The 18199-nt window shown below is 40.3% G+C and overlaps 2 protein-coding genes across 6 annotated transcripts; one reads left to right on the top strand and one right to left on the bottom strand.

The window, feature by feature from the left end:
* The first annotated feature begins 793 nt into the window (after positions 1-793).
* On the top strand, positions 794-8038 carry naa30 (N-alpha-acetyltransferase 30, NatC catalytic subunit). Its single transcript, XM_041975936.1, has 4 exons — positions 794-1841; positions 2410-2533; positions 2820-2875; positions 4137-8038. The coding sequence occupies exons 1-4, from the start codon at positions 1002-1004 to the stop codon at positions 4272-4274; spliced, it is 1158 nt and encodes a 385-aa protein (XP_041831870.1). The 5' UTR covers positions 794-1001; the 3' UTR covers positions 4275-8038.
* Positions 8039-9167: 1129 nt separating this feature from the next.
* Positions 9168-15901, bottom strand: LOC121633731 (armadillo-like helical domain-containing protein 4). 5 transcript variants are annotated; one of them, XM_041975932.1, is made up of 8 exons: positions 15489-15901; positions 13667-14541; positions 12133-12486; positions 10893-11042; positions 10612-10770; positions 10490-10521; positions 10074-10223; positions 9168-9979 (listed from the first exon to the last, which is right to left on the bottom strand). In XM_041975932.1, exons 2-8 carry the CDS (start codon positions 14517-14519, stop codon positions 9905-9907), a joined length of 1773 nt encoding a protein of 590 aa, XP_041831866.1. In that variant the 5' UTR covers positions 14520-14541; positions 15489-15901; the 3' UTR covers positions 9168-9904. The 5 variants fall into 5 exon arrangements, with proteins under 5 accessions (XP_041831866.1, XP_041831867.1, XP_041831864.1 ...); XM_041975933.1 differs by having other exon boundaries at positions 12172-12489; positions 15489-15900; XM_041975930.1 differs by having other exon boundaries at positions 12133-12489; positions 15489-15897.
* Positions 15902-18199: the final 2298 nt, after the last annotated feature.

Below are 18199 nucleotides of genomic sequence, written 5' to 3'. Positions count from 1 at the left end.
GCCACCTCCAACGGGAGATTTTTGTCATATTGAGAAAACATTTATCTAAAATATTCATCAGTAGTTTTTAAGTTACTCCTACGTGTGTCGCTGTCCACTGTACAGGAGTACTGAAATCGTGCAATCACACAATGAGTACATTCATACCTTAAATACATAATAGATATAGTTGCTGGAAACAGTGTATGGTGAAGTAAAACTAATCTGACGAAAAGAAGAGCTGATGTGGATGGATTTTACCGAAGATACACATAAGTGTCTCAAACTTGTCTATACCTTGCAGGACGAAGCGTCCAGCTGATCTAATAGCGACATCAGCTGGAGAAACTGAAGCGTTGTTGTATAAAAGGACATTTTTACTTTGGCGCCCCATCCTGGCCAAAAGGTACACAAAGGTAATTGAGCTCATGAATACGACTTCCCCAATGACATTGTCAGAAATTATAATGCAAACACAAATGTCAATAAAATGTAGATTAACAGACAAAGAATAAAGACATATTAAGGCTAACTCTATTTTAATATTTTAATTTTTATGGCTTGTGTTTTTAGTTTTTTTCCCCCCATTTAACGCACCCACTTTGTTATTCTGTGCGGTCTGCTCTTTCTTTTGATTGCTCTTGTTTTATTTAAAAACAACATATTAAAAACTTAAAATAAGCAAAATTAAGCAGGAAAAAATACTTTTGTTCAAATGTGAGTTACTTACAGTAACTGTTTTGTTACCTAAAAACTTCATATGACATTCGTTACAGTAATGTCGTAAAACGTCAGTTTTTGTTGTAATGGAGTTTGGTGCGACAACACTTTGCGGCAGCAGGGAAATCGAGGAGAAAGCAGTGACAAACGTCGCCAACAGATAACGTTACCGCCTCAAAAGTCCTCTGATTTAAAGAAAAATCGGCGAACTATCTTATATATTTGTTGTGTATCCTGCCACTTTGTTGATGAGATTGTGTTCAACGATTCCCAAGCGTGAATCTCCACATTAATGCAGTGGGATGGCCACAGTGCCGCCTGGGCCTAGTAGCGCACTGCCTGTATCCCCGGCTGAAATAGCTCCTTTCTCCGGGGCCGGGAGCCCGGAGCCCGCGGTGGAGGACGGAGATCCGACCTGCTACGAGGAGGACTGTGTGGCCGACGGTACAGGAAAGAAGTCGCAGCCGTCAAGCGAGGTCAAAAGGTCGGTCAAGAAGAAACAGAAAAACATGCTAGCACGGGCTAGCCCGGCGGCGTTGCATCTGAAAATGCAAGCCCGAGAGCAGCAGCAGTTGAATGGCTTGGCTAGCCCCTCAGATGACTCTGATAACCATCAACACGCAGGAAGCCTGCCTGACAATCTCAGATCATCCGCGGACAACTGTGACAGCAGTGGCAGCAGTGAGGGGGCTGCGGCCGCAAGAAACAATATTGAGCACTACCAACACGAAGGCCACAGCCCCTTCTCCAAAAACGGCAGCTACTCTTTGATTAATAACAGTGTAAACGGGATGCCGGGTTTCACGAGAAGTGAGGCGGCCTACGAAGGGGGAAAAGAGTTTGACCACACGCAGCCTCCGAGACCGCTAAGCGACGAGCCACCGGACGCTGACGGGCCCAGTGGAGAGGAGAGCCCCGCTGACCCACACCAGCAGCCGCCAGCAGCAGAGCTGGCTCGGCTGAACCTGAGCGGTTCTCCCGGCCGAGAGGAGGGGGAGAGCCACGGCATTCGCTATGTCCGCTACGAGTCAGAGCTGCAGATGCCATGGATCATGAGACTGATCACAAAGGACTTATCTGAGCCTTATTCAATTTACACTTACAGGTACTTCATCCACAACTGGCCGCAGCTTTGCTTTTTGGTGAGTACAACACTGGAGCCCATCTCACTGTATTAAAGTTACCTACATCTCTCTTTAACTTGGTACACCAACAAAGTATACCTAAGTTACATAATACTATTTGGGATGGGTGTGGCTGCATACCCACTGCTTTTCATCAGCTGTCAGTGTCTCAATAGCAGTCAGACGGTTCTTACATGTACAGCAGATAAACAAGCAGCACACAAGTAAAAGTTATTTGGTAGGCAGCTGTATCAGTTTACATTTGCATGCAGCGCTAGCAAAGAAACTCCTAAAACCCTCAGTGCTAGAGGGGAGCTGTGTGTTTTATGCTTCCTCTTGAACTTCCTGTGTCCATAAGGGATTAAAAGAGCTCCACTTTTTTGTTTATCCCTTGAGCCTCAAGGTTGCAAACTTCCCAGTCAATCATGAACTTCACAAGAGGGAAGTACATTGAAATAAAGGTCAGAGGTCAGCTCAGGAAGCCAGCAGATCTGGCAGGATGACAGGAACTGTTGCTAGGCTTTCTGCAGCCACTCTAGTTGACACTCAAGAAGGCTTAACTTTTGAGCTTGTGTGTCTGCCACAGGCCATGGTGGAGCAGGAGTGTGTCGGAGCCATCGTATGTAAGCTTGACATGCATAAGAAGATGTTTCGTCGTGGCTACATTGCTATGCTGGCTGTGGACTCCAAACACAGAAGGAAAAGCATCGGTAAGATCTCAAACTATTTACAGAATAATCTGTTTTACAATAAAGGGCTGTGACCAACTATAGGAACACAGTGTTTCTTTTGTACTGTTTTTAAAAACCAAATCTTACTAGGCAAATATACCATGTAGATAAGTAAAAATTCAGTGTGAGACTGTTGTTTAAACTTAAATAATATAGCTCATATCAGACACTGAGGTCGAGACCCGAAGAAACAAATGTTATTTTATAAAAAATGTAGTTTCATACCTGAAGTGTCAAACCTCTTCTATGGACTGTTTTGTTTCAGGTACTAATTTGGTGAAAAAGGCCATCTATGCCATGGTAGAAGGGGACTGTGACGAGGTAATCTTACTAGAACACTTACAGAATGAGCTGATTTACACGTTCAGTGTCCTCAGATGTTTGGTTAAAAACAACACATTGAAAGACTAGCTTTTTTAGTCGGTAATGTGGTGTATGTATTGTATATGTGTCTTTGGAGCTTTCTATGTTAGTGTGTATCAAAATCAAACAGAGAGGAAAAAAAAATCCCATTATTATATCAAGGTTTAGTTTTCCTGACATTAAGTTTATTTCAATATTTCCTCCTCCTTTATAAACATTGTTGCTCCATATAAGATTTTATCTACTTAATGGTTCAAAGACCTCTTTGTTTTATTTTTAGTATCCTAAAAATGTTACCAGTATGTGGCCGGTTTGGACTTTACCAGTTTACCATCTAGACTCCTTTGCCACAGAGTGCTGACATTGTTAAATGTACAGGGCAAAAATAAGCAAGACCTTTACTGACACATATGTTGTTGCAAAATCTGTCTGCACCCCGTCCAATCGCGCATGCTCACATCTAAGATTAGTGAAAAGAATTTTAAATCCTGATTCATTAAACCACAGGACAGTTTTCCGTTTTGTCTCAGTCCTACTTGAATGAGCTCAGAGGACGTGGAAGTTTTTCTGGATCTTATTTAAATATGGTTTTTCTTTGCATGCTGGAGTTTAGATTTGCATTTGTGTTAATTTGAGACGGTTCTCGAGGCTTATGCAGTGACTTCTGCACAATCACGTCTGTTTTTAATGCACGGCTGTATCCGAGGCCTAAAAATGTTTTTGTTGGTCTTGTCTCTTGTAGAGAGATACTCAGTCTTTTAATGATATAATGAACTGCAGATGATGAAATCCCTGAATTCTTTTCCTAATCACATTACAAACATGTAGCCAGTTAAACAGAGTTATGAGATGTTCAACCAGGAGGTGCAATTTGCGTTATTCCTCATTTATGTTACTCTTTTTGGTGTTTTTATAAAACCTTTTGGTGACACTAAATGCTAAGTGAAAAAATATTTTTCCCCAAAATTGCAACCACAGATTCTTGAGATCTTTCATTACGCTGATTTAGTGAGGAGTGAGGAGAACATTGGCAGCAGTGCTGCTGCTGCTTTTGGTATTTTGCCCGAGTATACTTTGTCAAACCAGCAATTTCTGATTGAAAGAGGACCGCTCTACCTTCAAAGTTATAGTCACTGTTACTTGCATATCAAACTTTCCTTGAACACATTAAAAATGAATCCTTTGCAGTTCATAAACATGTCCATTTGTGTGCCCCCAGGTTGTGCTTGAGACTGAGATCACCAACAAATCAGCTCTGAAGCTGTATGAGAACTTGGGTTTTGTCAGAGACAAGCGGCTGTTCAGATATTACCTGAACGGAGTGGATGCGCTGCGACTCAAACTGTGGCTTCGCTAAAAAGGAAAGCAGAAGGGACGGGGGAGGTCGGGACAGCGGGTGCTGTTCACCTCTAACACTATCAGCTCAACAGCCTCAGCTCTGCCCTGGTCATTTTGCTCTTAAACTCACACACATGCATACACAGTACACATACATACATACACAATCACACCTGTGTTGAAAAGCGAGGAGTATGCACATAGGTATGCATAGACACAGAAACACACCCTCCTTTTCTCCTTGACCTCTGAACAAGTGTTGTTAGGCAGAAATGGACTGAAATGCCACCGGACATGTACATGAAGGGGCCCCCAGATTCTTTCTGTGACGAAGGACGGAGCGAGGAAGGACGGTGTCTGCGATGGCCCTCTCTGAGATGCGAGGCAGCTCGGTTGAGGATTTGCATCCACAACCCGAGAGGGCAAAGACTGCACACCAAATGAAATCCTGCAAAACACAGAACAAATCGGAGTGACAGGAAACCACACATGACAGCAGGAAGCGCGCCGGCACACACCGACTGGGAAGAAACTATTTGTGGAGTTTATTTTTGTGTTTCTTTTTTAAAGCCTTGTTAGTTGGGATAGGTTTGGGGGGGAGTGCTATGGTATGACTGTGTTCGTACTTCCTCGTGGGGTTGTTTGTTTTTTGTTTTTTTTTGGTCTGTGTGTGGTTGATTTCAAGTGAGCAAGTGAGCGTGTTTTTGTGACTGCACACTGTTTTGATTTACCATTCTGTCCATTCAGTGCAGCACTTCCCTGCTGCCACTCCCATCAGCCCCCCCAGCAACCTTCATGTCAGCCTTAAGGACTGAATTATGTAAAGATACGCATGCATGTGTTTTAATGCAAGTACAGGGGTTAAGAGTGTGTCACTGAACTGAGTCTAAGGTAAAACCATCTGAAGCCCTTCCTCTGTTTGGTGTGAGAGCAGAGCAGCTGGTCAAAACAAATCACTCCATTATCGCCTCAAAGTTTGCCCACTTTGTGGATGTAACACCTTTTACTCTTTTTGTGTCTTTCACTAAATCTTGTTGAACCCTTTCAGGGTGTGGTTGAGGACTTTAATTAGCTTTTTTCCTTTCTCCCCCCCCCCCGAGTATCAGAACTGGTTTTCCTCAAATGCACTGCCAGCCTCTGCAGAATTCCTCCTCCCCCGCCCAAAGTAAAGGGAGAAAACTTCGTCTTTCAGCGACTCCTTGCCAATAATGGTGTGTTCAATTATCTCAAACCCATCTATGTTTACTAATTCACATTATTAGTCTGATTTTCCGAATTGCAAGTGCCACTAAATCCATCAGCACTAACAGCCACAACTGCAGTGATCTGCCTGCTGACGGGCAGCACTTCTGGTCTGCCTCATAGCAAAAAAAAAAAAGTGTTACATATGCTGGATTCCTGTTTGAGTATGCTGTGTGTGTGTTTATCTCTTGATAAAAAAAGGAAAATAGACAAGTATTCTTAGCGGATTATATTTTCTTCTGCTTGCTTTCAGTCTCTTTAGACCTGTCATCTCTACACCTGTATGTCCACAATGCACTTCCCAGGTTCTCTACCTAACTCAACACACAACCAACCTCACTGATGTCTTGAGATTTCCATCCTGGAATGTGTTTTGGATGCACACAGATGTTCCAGTACACACTAATTGGCAAAGATCTTTTGCTTAAGCTGCTTTTGTTTTGTTTTGTTTTAACAGTAAAATGAACAAAGGTCAGATGCACTTCTTTAAAAATTGCTGCAGTGTGTATGGGTAAGTGCAAATGTGTTTTTGCTATTCCGATAGTGGTGCGGCTCTGTTCTGCTTGTTTGGACTGCAGTTTCTCTACGTTTATGAGCTTTTACTGTGCTGCTTATTTTTTATCTGGCCTATCAAAGACAACAGGACTTGTTGGGTATAGGGAATGAACAAAAGCGCACTCTTAATTTTAATCTCTCAGGATTAGATCAAGTGCTTGAGGTTGTCGTAAAAGCGGGAAAGGGTTGACACTATAAGCTCTTGATTATATTTTGAGATTATTTCCACCTTCACTTAGCTGGAGCCAGGAAGTGTTAGATGTGAACAGAAGAGAAATGTGAACAGAGCTGCCACACTGTAAGTATGTATTGCATTTGGAGCAATGGATCAGAGTACTTATTTTCCTTTTTGTTTTTTTTCTTTTGTTTTTTTTTTTCTCCCAGATTTGTATACAAGTGTTGTTCTAATCGTTAGTTATATTTGAGGGTTTTCTTTCCCCGCTGTGAATCATCTGTTGGGTTGGCTGCGGCTAATTTACCAGAGTAGGTTTTGACTTTTAATTTCTGTGCAACTTTAACCCATCCAGAGTTGTGGTGAGAATGGTGAGCATATGGAAACAATCATAGACCTTGAACACCAACTTTTCTTTGCTGTTTATCAGTACTTTTAAAAAAAGAATTTAATTAAGACCCTGTTTAAATTCTTCCCATTTCATTCTTGAGGATTAAATTTTCCCCCGTGTCGGGCATGTTTTTATTTTTCTATGTTCTGTCACTGGCTTGGCCTTCTTTCAAATACACATTGACCACTTATGAGTGCAAAGAGATTGGCAAAGTAAGCTATGTTGTCAATGAGAGAAATTTTTGGATTTTAGAGGAAATGGGTATGTCAACTTTTTTTTTTTTTTTTTTTTTTGTCTCAATCCTGTGAAACTCTGGCAGTTCCATGAGGTTAATGGGCATTACAGCCGGGCCACAACAAGCCAAGTTGCTCTATTAAAATCCCGATTACAGACTGAAAGGCTCTGTCATCAGTTCATATCCATGGCTTGTGGTGTTGCAGACTTGACCCACTTTTCTAGAGCAATGACTCCTGCACAGTTTGAATCAGTGTAGACATGACATGCCGGTTCAGTGTTCACAGATGGCAGAAGTAGTGCATTTCCTCATCTTGGATGTTAGCTGTGTTGTCCTGACCTAGGGCAAATGCCATCCTACATTTCCAACTATAAATTCTCTGCAGAAACCAGCACATAACTCATATTTTTATTGGCAGTGCCACAAGATGCTTCCTTGACACAACCAACCAACCACAGGGCTTCCTGGAGTCTTTCTGGGTTTGCTAGCACCGAACTTGCCAAGATTCATGAAACAGAAAAAGAGGAGAGCAAATTTTTTTGCATGTCTGTTTCCCTCTGTCCCTTTTCCCTGTCCCATCTTTTAATTTATGATCTGGAAATGTCCAATAGCTTTTATTTAATGTGAAAAAAGAACACAAAAATAAATTATTTGATTTATTCCCCCCACCCCCCCCCCCCTTTTTTTATGCCATAAAACTAAGTTGTAGTGTGTGCTGTTTTGGAGTTTTTTGAACAAAAAAAAAAAAAAAAGAAAAGAAATGTGGCATAAGGAAAGGTCACAATCATTCAAGATCATCATTTTATTTGATCACAACCTTCTTAATATTTACACAAAGAGACCAAGAGAAGTGTTGAACTGTTTTACATCACACTAACCTTAACAGTATTATTGCATATAGACTGGCATTGATACAGTAAGCATGTCAGATGGGTGATGAAGTGACTTAACATTTATATAAAAAATACTTTGATGTAACATAACTGGCTACAAAAGACTAGGAACATTTCTGAAAATAAGTTGTTTATAATATTCTCCGCTGCTGTACCACACAAAATTCTTATTAAAAAAGAAATGATTTTTAATTGTCTCTAAAGATCACAACTTAATTTGACAGAGCTCATTGCATCTGAGTAATCTGGCATTCGGGGGAAAATTTAAGCAAACGTCTGTGTGTACCTGTTAGAGGAAAATTACCACATAAAACTTTTTTTTTTTTTTTTTTTTTTAAATCACTGGTAAAATTAAGCTTCCCTTCGTTGACCTCAATGTATGAGTGTGTTTTTTTATGCCAACAGAGGTGTCATTTATTTTCAAAAAGATTTCAGTCCATGCACAAAAAAAAAAAAAGGGAACCGAGTTCATTTCAGGGTTATATTGCACATAAGTATGTTACATACTTTTCTAGGACATTTTGTATGTGCTTCACAGCAACTTCTATGAACACAAGACTAAAGAAAATGTGCATTTTCACTATTTATACATTAAAACCAAGCATCAATTTAATTAAATAGAAGTGAACAGTTTCTAAATGATGTGAATATCTTTTAGAATTCGAGCGGTATTCTGGGGAGAAGGCAGAAAATATTACCTTACAGTCAGGAAGATGAGGGGGACGGTTTCACTAAATGTGTAGCTAACTGTACAGCTAATTTACAAGGTGAAACGTAAACAGCTCAAACTTCCAGATGCCATTAACCCCAGCCAAGAGGTTGTTCAACAGATGAACACATTTTTTCTACTTTGTTTTAGGACAGATTTTAAAACAAAATCAGATTGGTACTTTAAGCAGAAAATAATTTTTCTAGTACCTTCGAACATCCCATGCTAACCGCTAGCTCCAGCTTCCAGGCAGCTAGCTTAAAGATTTAATTTTTCCTCAACTTCCATTTAAAAAATATTAATAATGAATTAAAGAATTTTTTTTTACATGTTTGGTTGATTATTTCTCTACTTTAATAATAATACCAATTGGTGCTGTATATTACATAATATTGCAAACACTTATTAGTATTGTTAAAGGGGAGAAATAAATGACCAAACTAAAATTTTCTTACTTTTTGTGGCAAGCCTAACTATTTACATAAGTTGGAGTAAAAATGGTATATACCGTAGCCTAAATTATTCATACCATGACAAATTTAGATTAGTAGTGATTTTTTTAGCTGACAAGTAGGTTTCCAAAGTAGATGATAGTAAAATACTTTGTTTTTTAAACCTGTAAAAACATAATCTCAAATTATTCACATACTTTCTCAGACTTACCATAGCATCCAAATAGCTATCATGATTTCTAATATGTTTTTGTTTTTTTTTAACCATGATCACTGGGATATTTTGGACCAATCTTATTTTGCATACATGCTAAGAGTTTTCCAAGTGGCTGGTATGCCCATCATTTTGGGATTTCAGATTCTGGTTGTTATTCAGGTCTGGACTCTTGCAGCAGCACTCGAGACACGTCATATTGCTCTCAATCAGGCTTATCTCAACTTCTTCAATTCCAGATTACTGATTTAATGAATAGTCTATTGTGGCTAAATTACTAATTTTGCTGCAGGCTGCAAGAGGTTTTCCTAAATTGTCTTTTTCAGTGATCATACAACATCCAAAGATCTCCATAAAGGCCATGCTGATGTATCTAAGCAATTCTGGTACCATCATCTCCAGTCAGACAATGCATAAGGCTTGTCTCTTTGTACTAATGAAGACTATTTTTTTAATACAGACAGACAAAATCTCACTTAGAATTATGACTTTACAAAACACCTTTTGTCCCTCATATCCTCTTTCCGCTCCACAAACATACTGAGCTAACATCACCTGACAGCATTTAGAAAAGTGCTCACATTTGTCCTCAAAGAGACAGGGGGTATAAAGCTGACCTGTGTGCAGCCTGTGCAAACTGTGCCCTCTACTCAGTAATATTCTGTGGATCAGATGAGTCATACCCTAGCACGTTAGGGTGTTTAGAGATGTGGTTGTCATAGCAATGGGGTTGTTTGCCAGCCGTTTTTCACTGGAGGGTCCGTCGAGGGCCCAAGAAAGTCGAACTCAGAATTCATCCTCTGAGCTGTCAGCCAGGAGCATGGCTTGATCTTGGCGGCTGGTGCCGGGCTCACGAGGTTGCTGTGGATGGAGACATGAATTTGATGTCGAAGAATATGAGCTATACTGGACAGATTGCAACAGATAAAGAACAGAACCTGCTGAGGATACTGACCTCCGGCTGTCTGACTTTCCTTCTCTGGTGTTTGAAGCTGTTTCTCCTTTTGCGATGAAGCATCCTGATGCTGTAGAGGGCGCCAACAATCAGCAGGGCCCCTGTGATGCCGATACCTACAGGGGCCAACATCCCAGACACATAGCCAGCCTACCCAAGGTGAAGACACAAAGGTTAAAGCAGAGCTGAATTGTAAACATGTCTGTTCCCATTATGTCTATTATAAGTACTCTAAATTATCGCTGCAGCAGCTAATTTTCATAAAAATCTATGAAAAGACATAATGCAGCCTTTAAAGTAAACCAGCATGCTTTAATTGTTTCATTGTCTTTTTATAAAAAGAATCAGCTCATCCGTTGCTCATGCAGATGTACACATGGGTAATATGTAGTATGGACAACAGGGGGCAGTCTTACCTTTTCTCTGATCAGCTCTACCCAGCTACGCACTGGAAGAAAAGAGACATAAATTTAGCTTGGCAACAACCACAATAAAGACTTCATTGTAACATCACATGCATGTTCTCATGTGCTCGTACTCAGTCCCTGGTTGCGTTGAACCCAGACAGGAGGTGGAGGGATTAGACTATACGTTGGCTGTGTTGAGCATGTTTTAGGTGCTCCTGTTAGGTCTTCCTCACTCTCTTCCTCCAATGATTCCTCAGAGTTCTCATCATCCTCATCCTCGTCTGCCTCCTCTGTAGAAAGAAGGGAATATTGTAGCTACTTTTGAGCCATGATGGATGGGCCAGCTATTTTTGGACTGAATAATTTAGAAAAACATGTGCTGTTCTGCAGATGGTGTAGAAACCAATCTTACCCTCAGACTCCATCTCCTCCAACCCAAATCTGGATTTGTGTGGAAGCTGATGAGTTGCCATGGTTACTGTTGTCATAGCATACTGGAGGGATGATAGGGAGGGCCCAGTTGAGGGCATGTTCTCTCTAAAGCTTGAGGTCCTCACAACATCTATGTTAAAAATTATATAGAATTAAAAAAAAAATAGTTACCAGGACTTTTTCATACCGTTCCTGCAACTGCAAACTGCAATAATGTAATTTACTGTGTAATACATTTAAGTGTGATCCATGTATTACCAGTAAAAAACAAAAAAGCAAGCACAGAAATGTACAGACACATGCAAATATAAATGGAAAAATAGTATATAATATAATAATAGTATATAATGCCAAAGTAGTTGCTTCTATTTTCTGTAAAGATAATCCCACTGCTTCAATAATGTTGAGATCCAGTTCCTTCCTAAGAACAGTTGGTGCCAGCTCTTATCGAGTCAGGCAAACCTCTGTCTTTATCTCCAAATTTCCCTGCTGCATCGTCTTTAGTCCTCCACTTGTCTGGTTTCCTCATATTTATTTAAAGGCACACTGCACATCATACCAAGCTTTTTGGCTAATATCTCTTTGGGGACTGCCTCGTTGCTGCCAAACTGCATTTGCTGTTGGTACAATGAAAGAAACAGAAACAAAACAAGAGCAAAATAAAAAAAATTATTTGATGTTTAAATGAATCAGTGTTAAGTGGCTTGAATATAAAAACACTTTTCTTTCAAAATGGTACAAAAACTTCTGAAAATGAGTTAAAAAACGTCCAACTTTTAAGGGAAAAAATGGGCCACCTTCCAGAAAGTCTGCTTTTTAAATAGTTTAAAACCAATCTATCAGGTTACCAGAAAGCGTGGCAACTTGGAAGTAAAATCTGAAGCAGATATAGTGTAGCTCAAGACTTTTATTCAGCATCATATAATATAGAAAAGATCAGATGCTGAGATTGAAATTCAGATGCAAACATGTGATCATTTGTATATAATTGAATTAGTAAAGACAAATCATAATTTAATTTAGTATTGCCATAAGTAACTTGATCCTGCATGCACTTCCCAGTGCACTTTATTCTAGTGAACTTTAGTTTTATGATCCTAACTATGAAAATTGTTGGGTAGTAGCATGAAGTTCTTATGTATGTATTAGGTCATGACTCCATAAAGCATCATGTTGACTTTGAGATTCATTCATCCATACTACCAGATCGTCTCTTTCACCTTTCTGTGTTTCGGCTTGCCGCTGTGAAACAGACGGACCTGAGGCGATGACTGGCTCCAGAAGCTCTGCGCCAGATGTCTGCCAAGGTGACGTCCAGTCTGGCAGAAGGACGGATGGGTCGCGTGAGGGACCATCGCTGTCAGTCTCCACTGTGACCAGCTGGTCAAGATCCACCTCTGATAGAGACAGCCCTCTAGTCACCATGGCACCAGGAGGCTGAGGGCTGCCTGGCACATGGGCGGCTGCTGCCCCGTCTACTGTGACATCCTCAAAAGGCTCAAAGATGAGAGGGAGAGCCTCTGATGACATGGTGGCGTCTGTAGCTTCGTCTTGAGACAGCGGGACTGCTGTGTCTGCTGGAAATTGTGTCAAACACAGAGACACAAGGAAAATGTCATATGTAGCATGGGAATTCAATTTCCAAAGGGTAGAACTGATTGTTGCATCCTGTTAATTGCCGATTTATTATGATAGATTCCCTTCTGTCACAAGACTAGGGCAATAAATGATAGGAAGTCTTCTTGCAGCTGAAATAAAAAATGTATGTTTTCCTCTGGAAAGCAGATACTGTAGCTTATTTAGTATTTATAACAGAATGCAGCCTTTTGAAACAGATTATCTTAAATGCATGCAGCTTTCTCATTAAATACACTTGCACTTGGTAAGAGTCAAAATCACAGATATTGTGCAAATCAAACAGCTAGAAAAAAAAAAGCTCTCTCCAGAGAAGACACCAGCACACTGGGAGGTGTCACAAAGCTGTTACTGCATTGCCTTTATTCCAAAGCATCTCTGAAGAAGGCTGAAAAATGCTTATAGACCTCGATCTTTTTACATAATACCATTTTGGGAATTGCACCTCTTTGTCAGCTTCATTTCCTATTTGGAGAAAGCCTTGTCAAGCAGACAATCCCCATATGGACACATATTGGCTCAGACAGACTGCATTAATGCATTTGCCTCTCTTGACTTGCTGAATAATAACCTGCCTGGCTCTTTACAATAGCCTGGATGGGGGAGTGTGAAGGGTGGGGAAGAAAGAGAGGAGGTGAGAGGGTATGTAGATAAAGAGAGGTGGGTGTTGAATCCTCCAAAGACTTGTATAACAAATCCTTCCACCAGCCCTCTCCTGGCTCTTATGTGATGTTCTGTTTTTTTCTAACTCGAGTCAGGAATAGAAAATAATTAGACTACCACGGGTCCCAGCTGGGGTTCAAAGTGGAGCGTGGAAAAGCAGTCAGCCTTTCTGTGTCAATCACCACAGGCAATCTTTACCTCTCAAAACATTGTTTTCATTTCTGCCACATTTTTAATGAAGCTTCCTAGAACCCTGTAAAATCCAACAAGCTGGGATATTTGGCTCGAATGACAAGAGGTGCAGACACTGCTTTAAAGGCATTCTGTGACTTTTCATTTTGTAGATGTGCAGTTAAAGACCAGCAAATGGATTACAGAAACTTTCACCCCAATACAAAAGCTATTCCTGTTTTCTCTTTAAGTTTAATTTTGCATGTCTAACTTTTCCAGACTTACCTTCAGCAGGCTTTGTTGCTTCTGTCCAAAGGCTTTCCAAGCCATCATCTCTAGGCATCGAGTTTGGACCAATTTCAGGTAAAACAGGATCTGTAAGAGATGATTTAGTGGCTACATTGTGGCCCCAAATTGTCAAAGGTGTGGAGGTCCGAGAGGTGAGAAACATAAAGGGAGGGATGGCACTGTCCGAGGTCAGTTTCTGGGTCCAGAGGGAAGTGTAGGGATTTGGAGGCTCTGTGGAAGATTGCAAGCTTTTTTCTTGGATTTCATCCTGGATGGAATAAAAAATCTGTGATTTGGTCCTGTCCATTTCACTTGGTCTGCTGTTTTGGTTATATGATGCATCCAGCTGTAGTGGTGATGTAGTGGAGGCCAGTAATCTCTCTGCTGTCCATTTAGAGGTACTCATATCAACGTCCAGCTGTTCTTTTCCACCTGTAGGACTTAAAGGCTCGTAGTCAACTGATATGTCCTCATTTTCTGGATCTCTCATCTCAGACGTGCTCTCAGTCTTCTTAACCTTGCTCCTTTGGCTCCATGCCTCTCCACCCGACTCGTTCAGTCCATATCTTCCATCAAGGCTGTCCTCATTTTCTGTGTGCGTCACTGAATCTGTCCCCTCAGGTCCTCCATGTGGGCCAGTCCCTCCTCCTGCACCTACATTCACTAAGAAGCCAATAACATGCTCCTTATCTGGGGGTACAGACTCTATGTCTGTGTTGTGTGTTGACCCAGGAGTTGTTACTGAGCTGTCTTGCGTGCGATTGAAGTTTGGCAGAAGAACAGGAGCTCCACAGACATAGAGACAGGTCCAAGCCAGGAAGAGGTGGCGGAGCATCCAGGACATCGGCATCTCTGTCTTGTCTCAGTGCCTGCCGACAGTGGATACAAATTCTAAATGCTAATAGCCTTAACAGAGGTTTGACATGCAGACAGAGACAAATCAGGAGTGGTGCTTATAGGAAGGAAGATGGGTGACAGAGAAATACATATTACAGGGGGAGAATGCAAAAGGGACTTTCAACTGAGAGCTTTCCAGCATGTGATAACCACAGAGAACAGGATTAACTGAGCATTTCTGCCAGCCTTAGCTTTGATGCTGTAGGTGCAACATTGAAATTCTGATGAAATTCCCTTTCATCTTAGACTCTTCTGTTCATTTTCTGTAAGCACAAGAAAACGCAGGACACACACACACACCACGAGGGAGAAAAAGGGAGGAAAACTGACACAGCAATCCTCAGCACCCATTCACTTCAACTATAAATAGCACTAGGTTTTCCATCCTCTAGGATCCTCTTTGCATGGCACAGTAAATGGTAGATTTATGCATAATACAGATACAACAGAATACGTGCACATGAATAATTGCAAAATGAATACCATTACAATATTTGCTTCAAAGCTTCACATAATTTATCTCTGGTACTGAAATCAAACCACACGCCTGCTCTTGACAGGTTGACACCCCTCTATATTGGATCAGACAAGCGTCTGAGAAAAATCATCCCCACGACGGTGCACTGAACAGCGTTCAGAACCCACTTTTCTGCATTTGCAAACCCCCTGTGATCAATCCACCAGTGTGCACATGCAGCCCACCACCTGACAACATGACAGCGCCAGCTTTTGTGGACTGTAAACAAATTCACACTGCGGTGTTGAGTCACATTTCTCCAATGTGACTGCACAAAATCACCATGCAGGAGCTATTCATAGCCTCATAAACGCCCCCCGACAACCATCACATTCTGGTTATTGAGAGTAAGATTCGCAAAACGGAGCAATTTAAGTGCCATCTAACTAAAAATAAAGCAGTTACCTTTTAGAGTTCATGACGGATTTCTTTGCGTGCAGACGCGAAGCTTCTCTTGTGGTGCGCAAAAAAATTAAAACGTGGAAATCGCATGAATATTTGCGAAATTCACGGTAGTCTAGCGTGTAAATAAGGCTGTAAGAGAGCTTGTGCAGTTCGGCGTCACTGACTGAAAGTCGGTCTCCTGTACATGCGCCCACCTGCTTCTAGAGTGCTGCCACCAAATGCTTCAAACTTGAGAGACGTTATAATTAATAAGTCGTCGGTTCTTTTCAAGCACAGGCATCCTCCTCTTTTGGTCATCCTTCGTGGCCACCACCTGCATCTGTGCGGCTGGTGGTGCTGAATGGACACTTGCTTCACCTCAACATAAAGGTTGGTTGCTCCTCTGAAACAGTTTGCCTTGTCCACTAAGCACAAAAATAATATTTATTAGAAAGTCTTTGTCTGTTATAACCTTAAAATTTCAAAATTTAATCATATCTTTTAAATCTATTTTTAAAAAGAGGTATGCAGTTTATTTGATTGAAACTATAAAAAGTGCCAAAGATACATTTTTAACAGGGATACAATAGTATTTTTGCACCAGCAAAGTGATGGTGCGTTCCAGTTGTACTCGGAACTCGGAATTTCGAAGAATTTTAGCCGGAAATGACGAAGTGATCTCGTTTTCCGAGCGGTGAAGTCGTTAAGCTTAAGAGCAGAGGATCCCGAAATTCCAAATTTAAAGATTGCTTTTCCCAGTACTACTAGTCCATTGTTGTCTTTATTAAATTCCTTTATGATATATTTTGTGTCAGCTAAGTTTCTAGTGTAAAAAATGTGTCAATACGTGTAGTTTGTCACCAAAATTAGCTGCTGTTCTCATTGTGTACATTTTTACAATGGGGTTATGATTTTTCTAGTTTTATACGGCTTTGAAGATGCTCACCAATTGCCTGTTTTTGGAGGCGTTCATTTATTCCGAGTTGGTGCAACTGGAACTGCCTGGTAATGACATTACATGTTTTCGGCCGCTCGGAATTCCGAGACATCCCAGTGAACTACTCGCCCAAAGATATTTATATCTTGTTTTGTAACTGGAAACTGGAGGTTCAAAGGGCAAAACAAAAAGTGTCACTGCTAAAAATAAATAAATAAATTAATTAATAAAAACAATACAATAGGAAGAAGTTACACTTACAGCCTGACATCTGAAATTGATGTCCTTAACAAATAGTGAAGAAAATGTAATAAAGACCTGGCACAGGACATGAGAGATGCGTCTGGGCTTTCTTTCTCTTACATGCTACACATTCTTACTGATGTTACATTCTGTGATATTGTGAACACGAGTACTAGTTTGTCGTTTGTGAGCAGAGAAAATTATCTTTCTGATATATGGCATAATTGTGGCATTTGGATTGTATGTTACCTATGAACATGGCAACATCAAATATATTATCTATGTGGTAAGTATGCCATAGAACATTTCACTTGACTAGTCGTTGTCATAGTCCTGCACTTGCTGTGTTTTGGGTGTTTTTCCTTTGAGATGGAATTTGGGCTGCATGTTGTGAAATCTTGTTCATGGGTGGATTCTGGGCTTCAGCTCTATTGTTGCCACACTTGTTGCTCTCAGTCTCATCACTGAAGCAGTTCATAATGACCGGTGTGTGTAGTGCACCCAGTCTCTGCCAGACTGTCAGCTTCCACATCATGACGTTTTCGCTTGTGTTTATTGACTTTCCCCTGCACCTTCTAGTATCTCCCAATTGGTCAAGAACTGGGATACCTACCTGTGCTTCGTAGCCCGAGCCAGCTCCTCTGATTTCCCATGCATTACGTACCTCAACTACTTGCCCACCAATCTACAGTTCCAACAACAATCGGGCAAATCCAGTGGCTCCCCTCAAAATATTCAAGATGTTCACCATAAGACAAGACATTCAATTAAGTTCTATCATTCCGGATACACTTCTGGAATATTTACTACTATTATCCCTGGAAATAACATACCTTTTCTCTCCATCAATGACTCAGAAGGGATCATCTTTAAAGAGTCCACTAAATGGGCAGTATGTCAAAGGAGTAGATTTATCATAAAAAAAAAACAACTTTATTAATGTAAAGGCAAAAAACATGGACATATGGGCATTAAACCAAAAATATCAATAAAACATAACTTATTCAAAAGGCTCAGGAAAATGCCAATGATTATTAACAAATATACACTACACGTTCCATACTCACAGGAATACATACTAGGCAATACTATACATACATTTATAATAATACAATATTTGTATGTGTTTGTCTAACGATCATATTGATGACATCAGTTGGAGAAGGGGGAAAGAAAGAGATGGGAAAAAAGAAGAAAAATAAAAGAAACTATTATTATTATTATTAATAATAATAATAATAATAATAATAATAATAATAATAATAATAATAATAAAGAAAATGTTTCAATACTGGGCAATAATCGTACAGCCCACTGACTGTATATAGGCTTAGAACTTGGGACAGGCCACACTATGAGCTGTAACCTGGTTTTTAATTTAATGCTATTTATCTATTTATTTAATCTAAAAATGACTAAATTGATTAATATTTTCTAAATTATTTAAAAGTCTATTAAATTTATGTTCAAATCTGAGTCTTTATTTTATTTTGTTTTGTTTTATTTATTCACTATGCCTTTAGCCACGGATCCATCCCAGATGTGACGTCCA

This window comes from Melanotaenia boesemani, chromosome 22 (genome assembly GCF_017639745.1).
Source record: "Melanotaenia boesemani isolate fMelBoe1 chromosome 22, fMelBoe1.pri, whole genome shotgun sequence".
NCBI lineage: Eukaryota > Metazoa > Chordata > Actinopteri > Atheriniformes > Melanotaeniidae > Melanotaenia > Melanotaenia boesemani.
Note: the sequence above shows the minus strand (reverse complement) of the source record. Positions and strands in the feature narration are given on the sequence as shown.

What these genes read in the sequence shown, in the direction of transcription:
- naa30 (XM_041975936.1), top strand. Translation starts at nt 1,002, where the DNA reads ATGGCCACAGTGCCGCCTGGGCCTAGTAGCGCACTGCCTGTATCCCCG. An exon ending in GGCCGCAGCTTTGCTTTTTG is followed by an intron (nt 1,842 to 2,409) that starts GTGAGTACAACA and finishes TGTCTGCCACAG; the next exon opens with GCCATGGTGGAGCAGGAGTG. An exon ending in ACACAGAAGGAAAAGCATCG is followed by an intron (nt 2,534 to 2,819) that starts GTAAGATCTCAA and finishes GTTTTGTTTCAG; the next exon opens with GTACTAATTTGGTGAAAAAG.
- LOC121633731 (XM_041975930.1), bottom strand. Translation starts at nt 14,519, where the DNA reads ATGCCGATGTCCTGGATGCTCCGCCACCTCTTCCTGGCTTGGACCTGT. An exon ending in AGCAACAAAGCCTGCTGAAG is followed by an intron (nt 12,490 to 13,666) that starts GTAAGTCTGGAA and finishes CACAATTTCCAG; the next exon opens with CAGACACAGCAGTCCCGCTG. An exon ending in GCAAGCCGAAACACAGAAAG is followed by an intron (nt 11,043 to 12,132) that starts GTGAAAGAGACG and finishes TTTTTAACATAG; the next exon opens with ATGTTGTGAGGACCTCAAGC.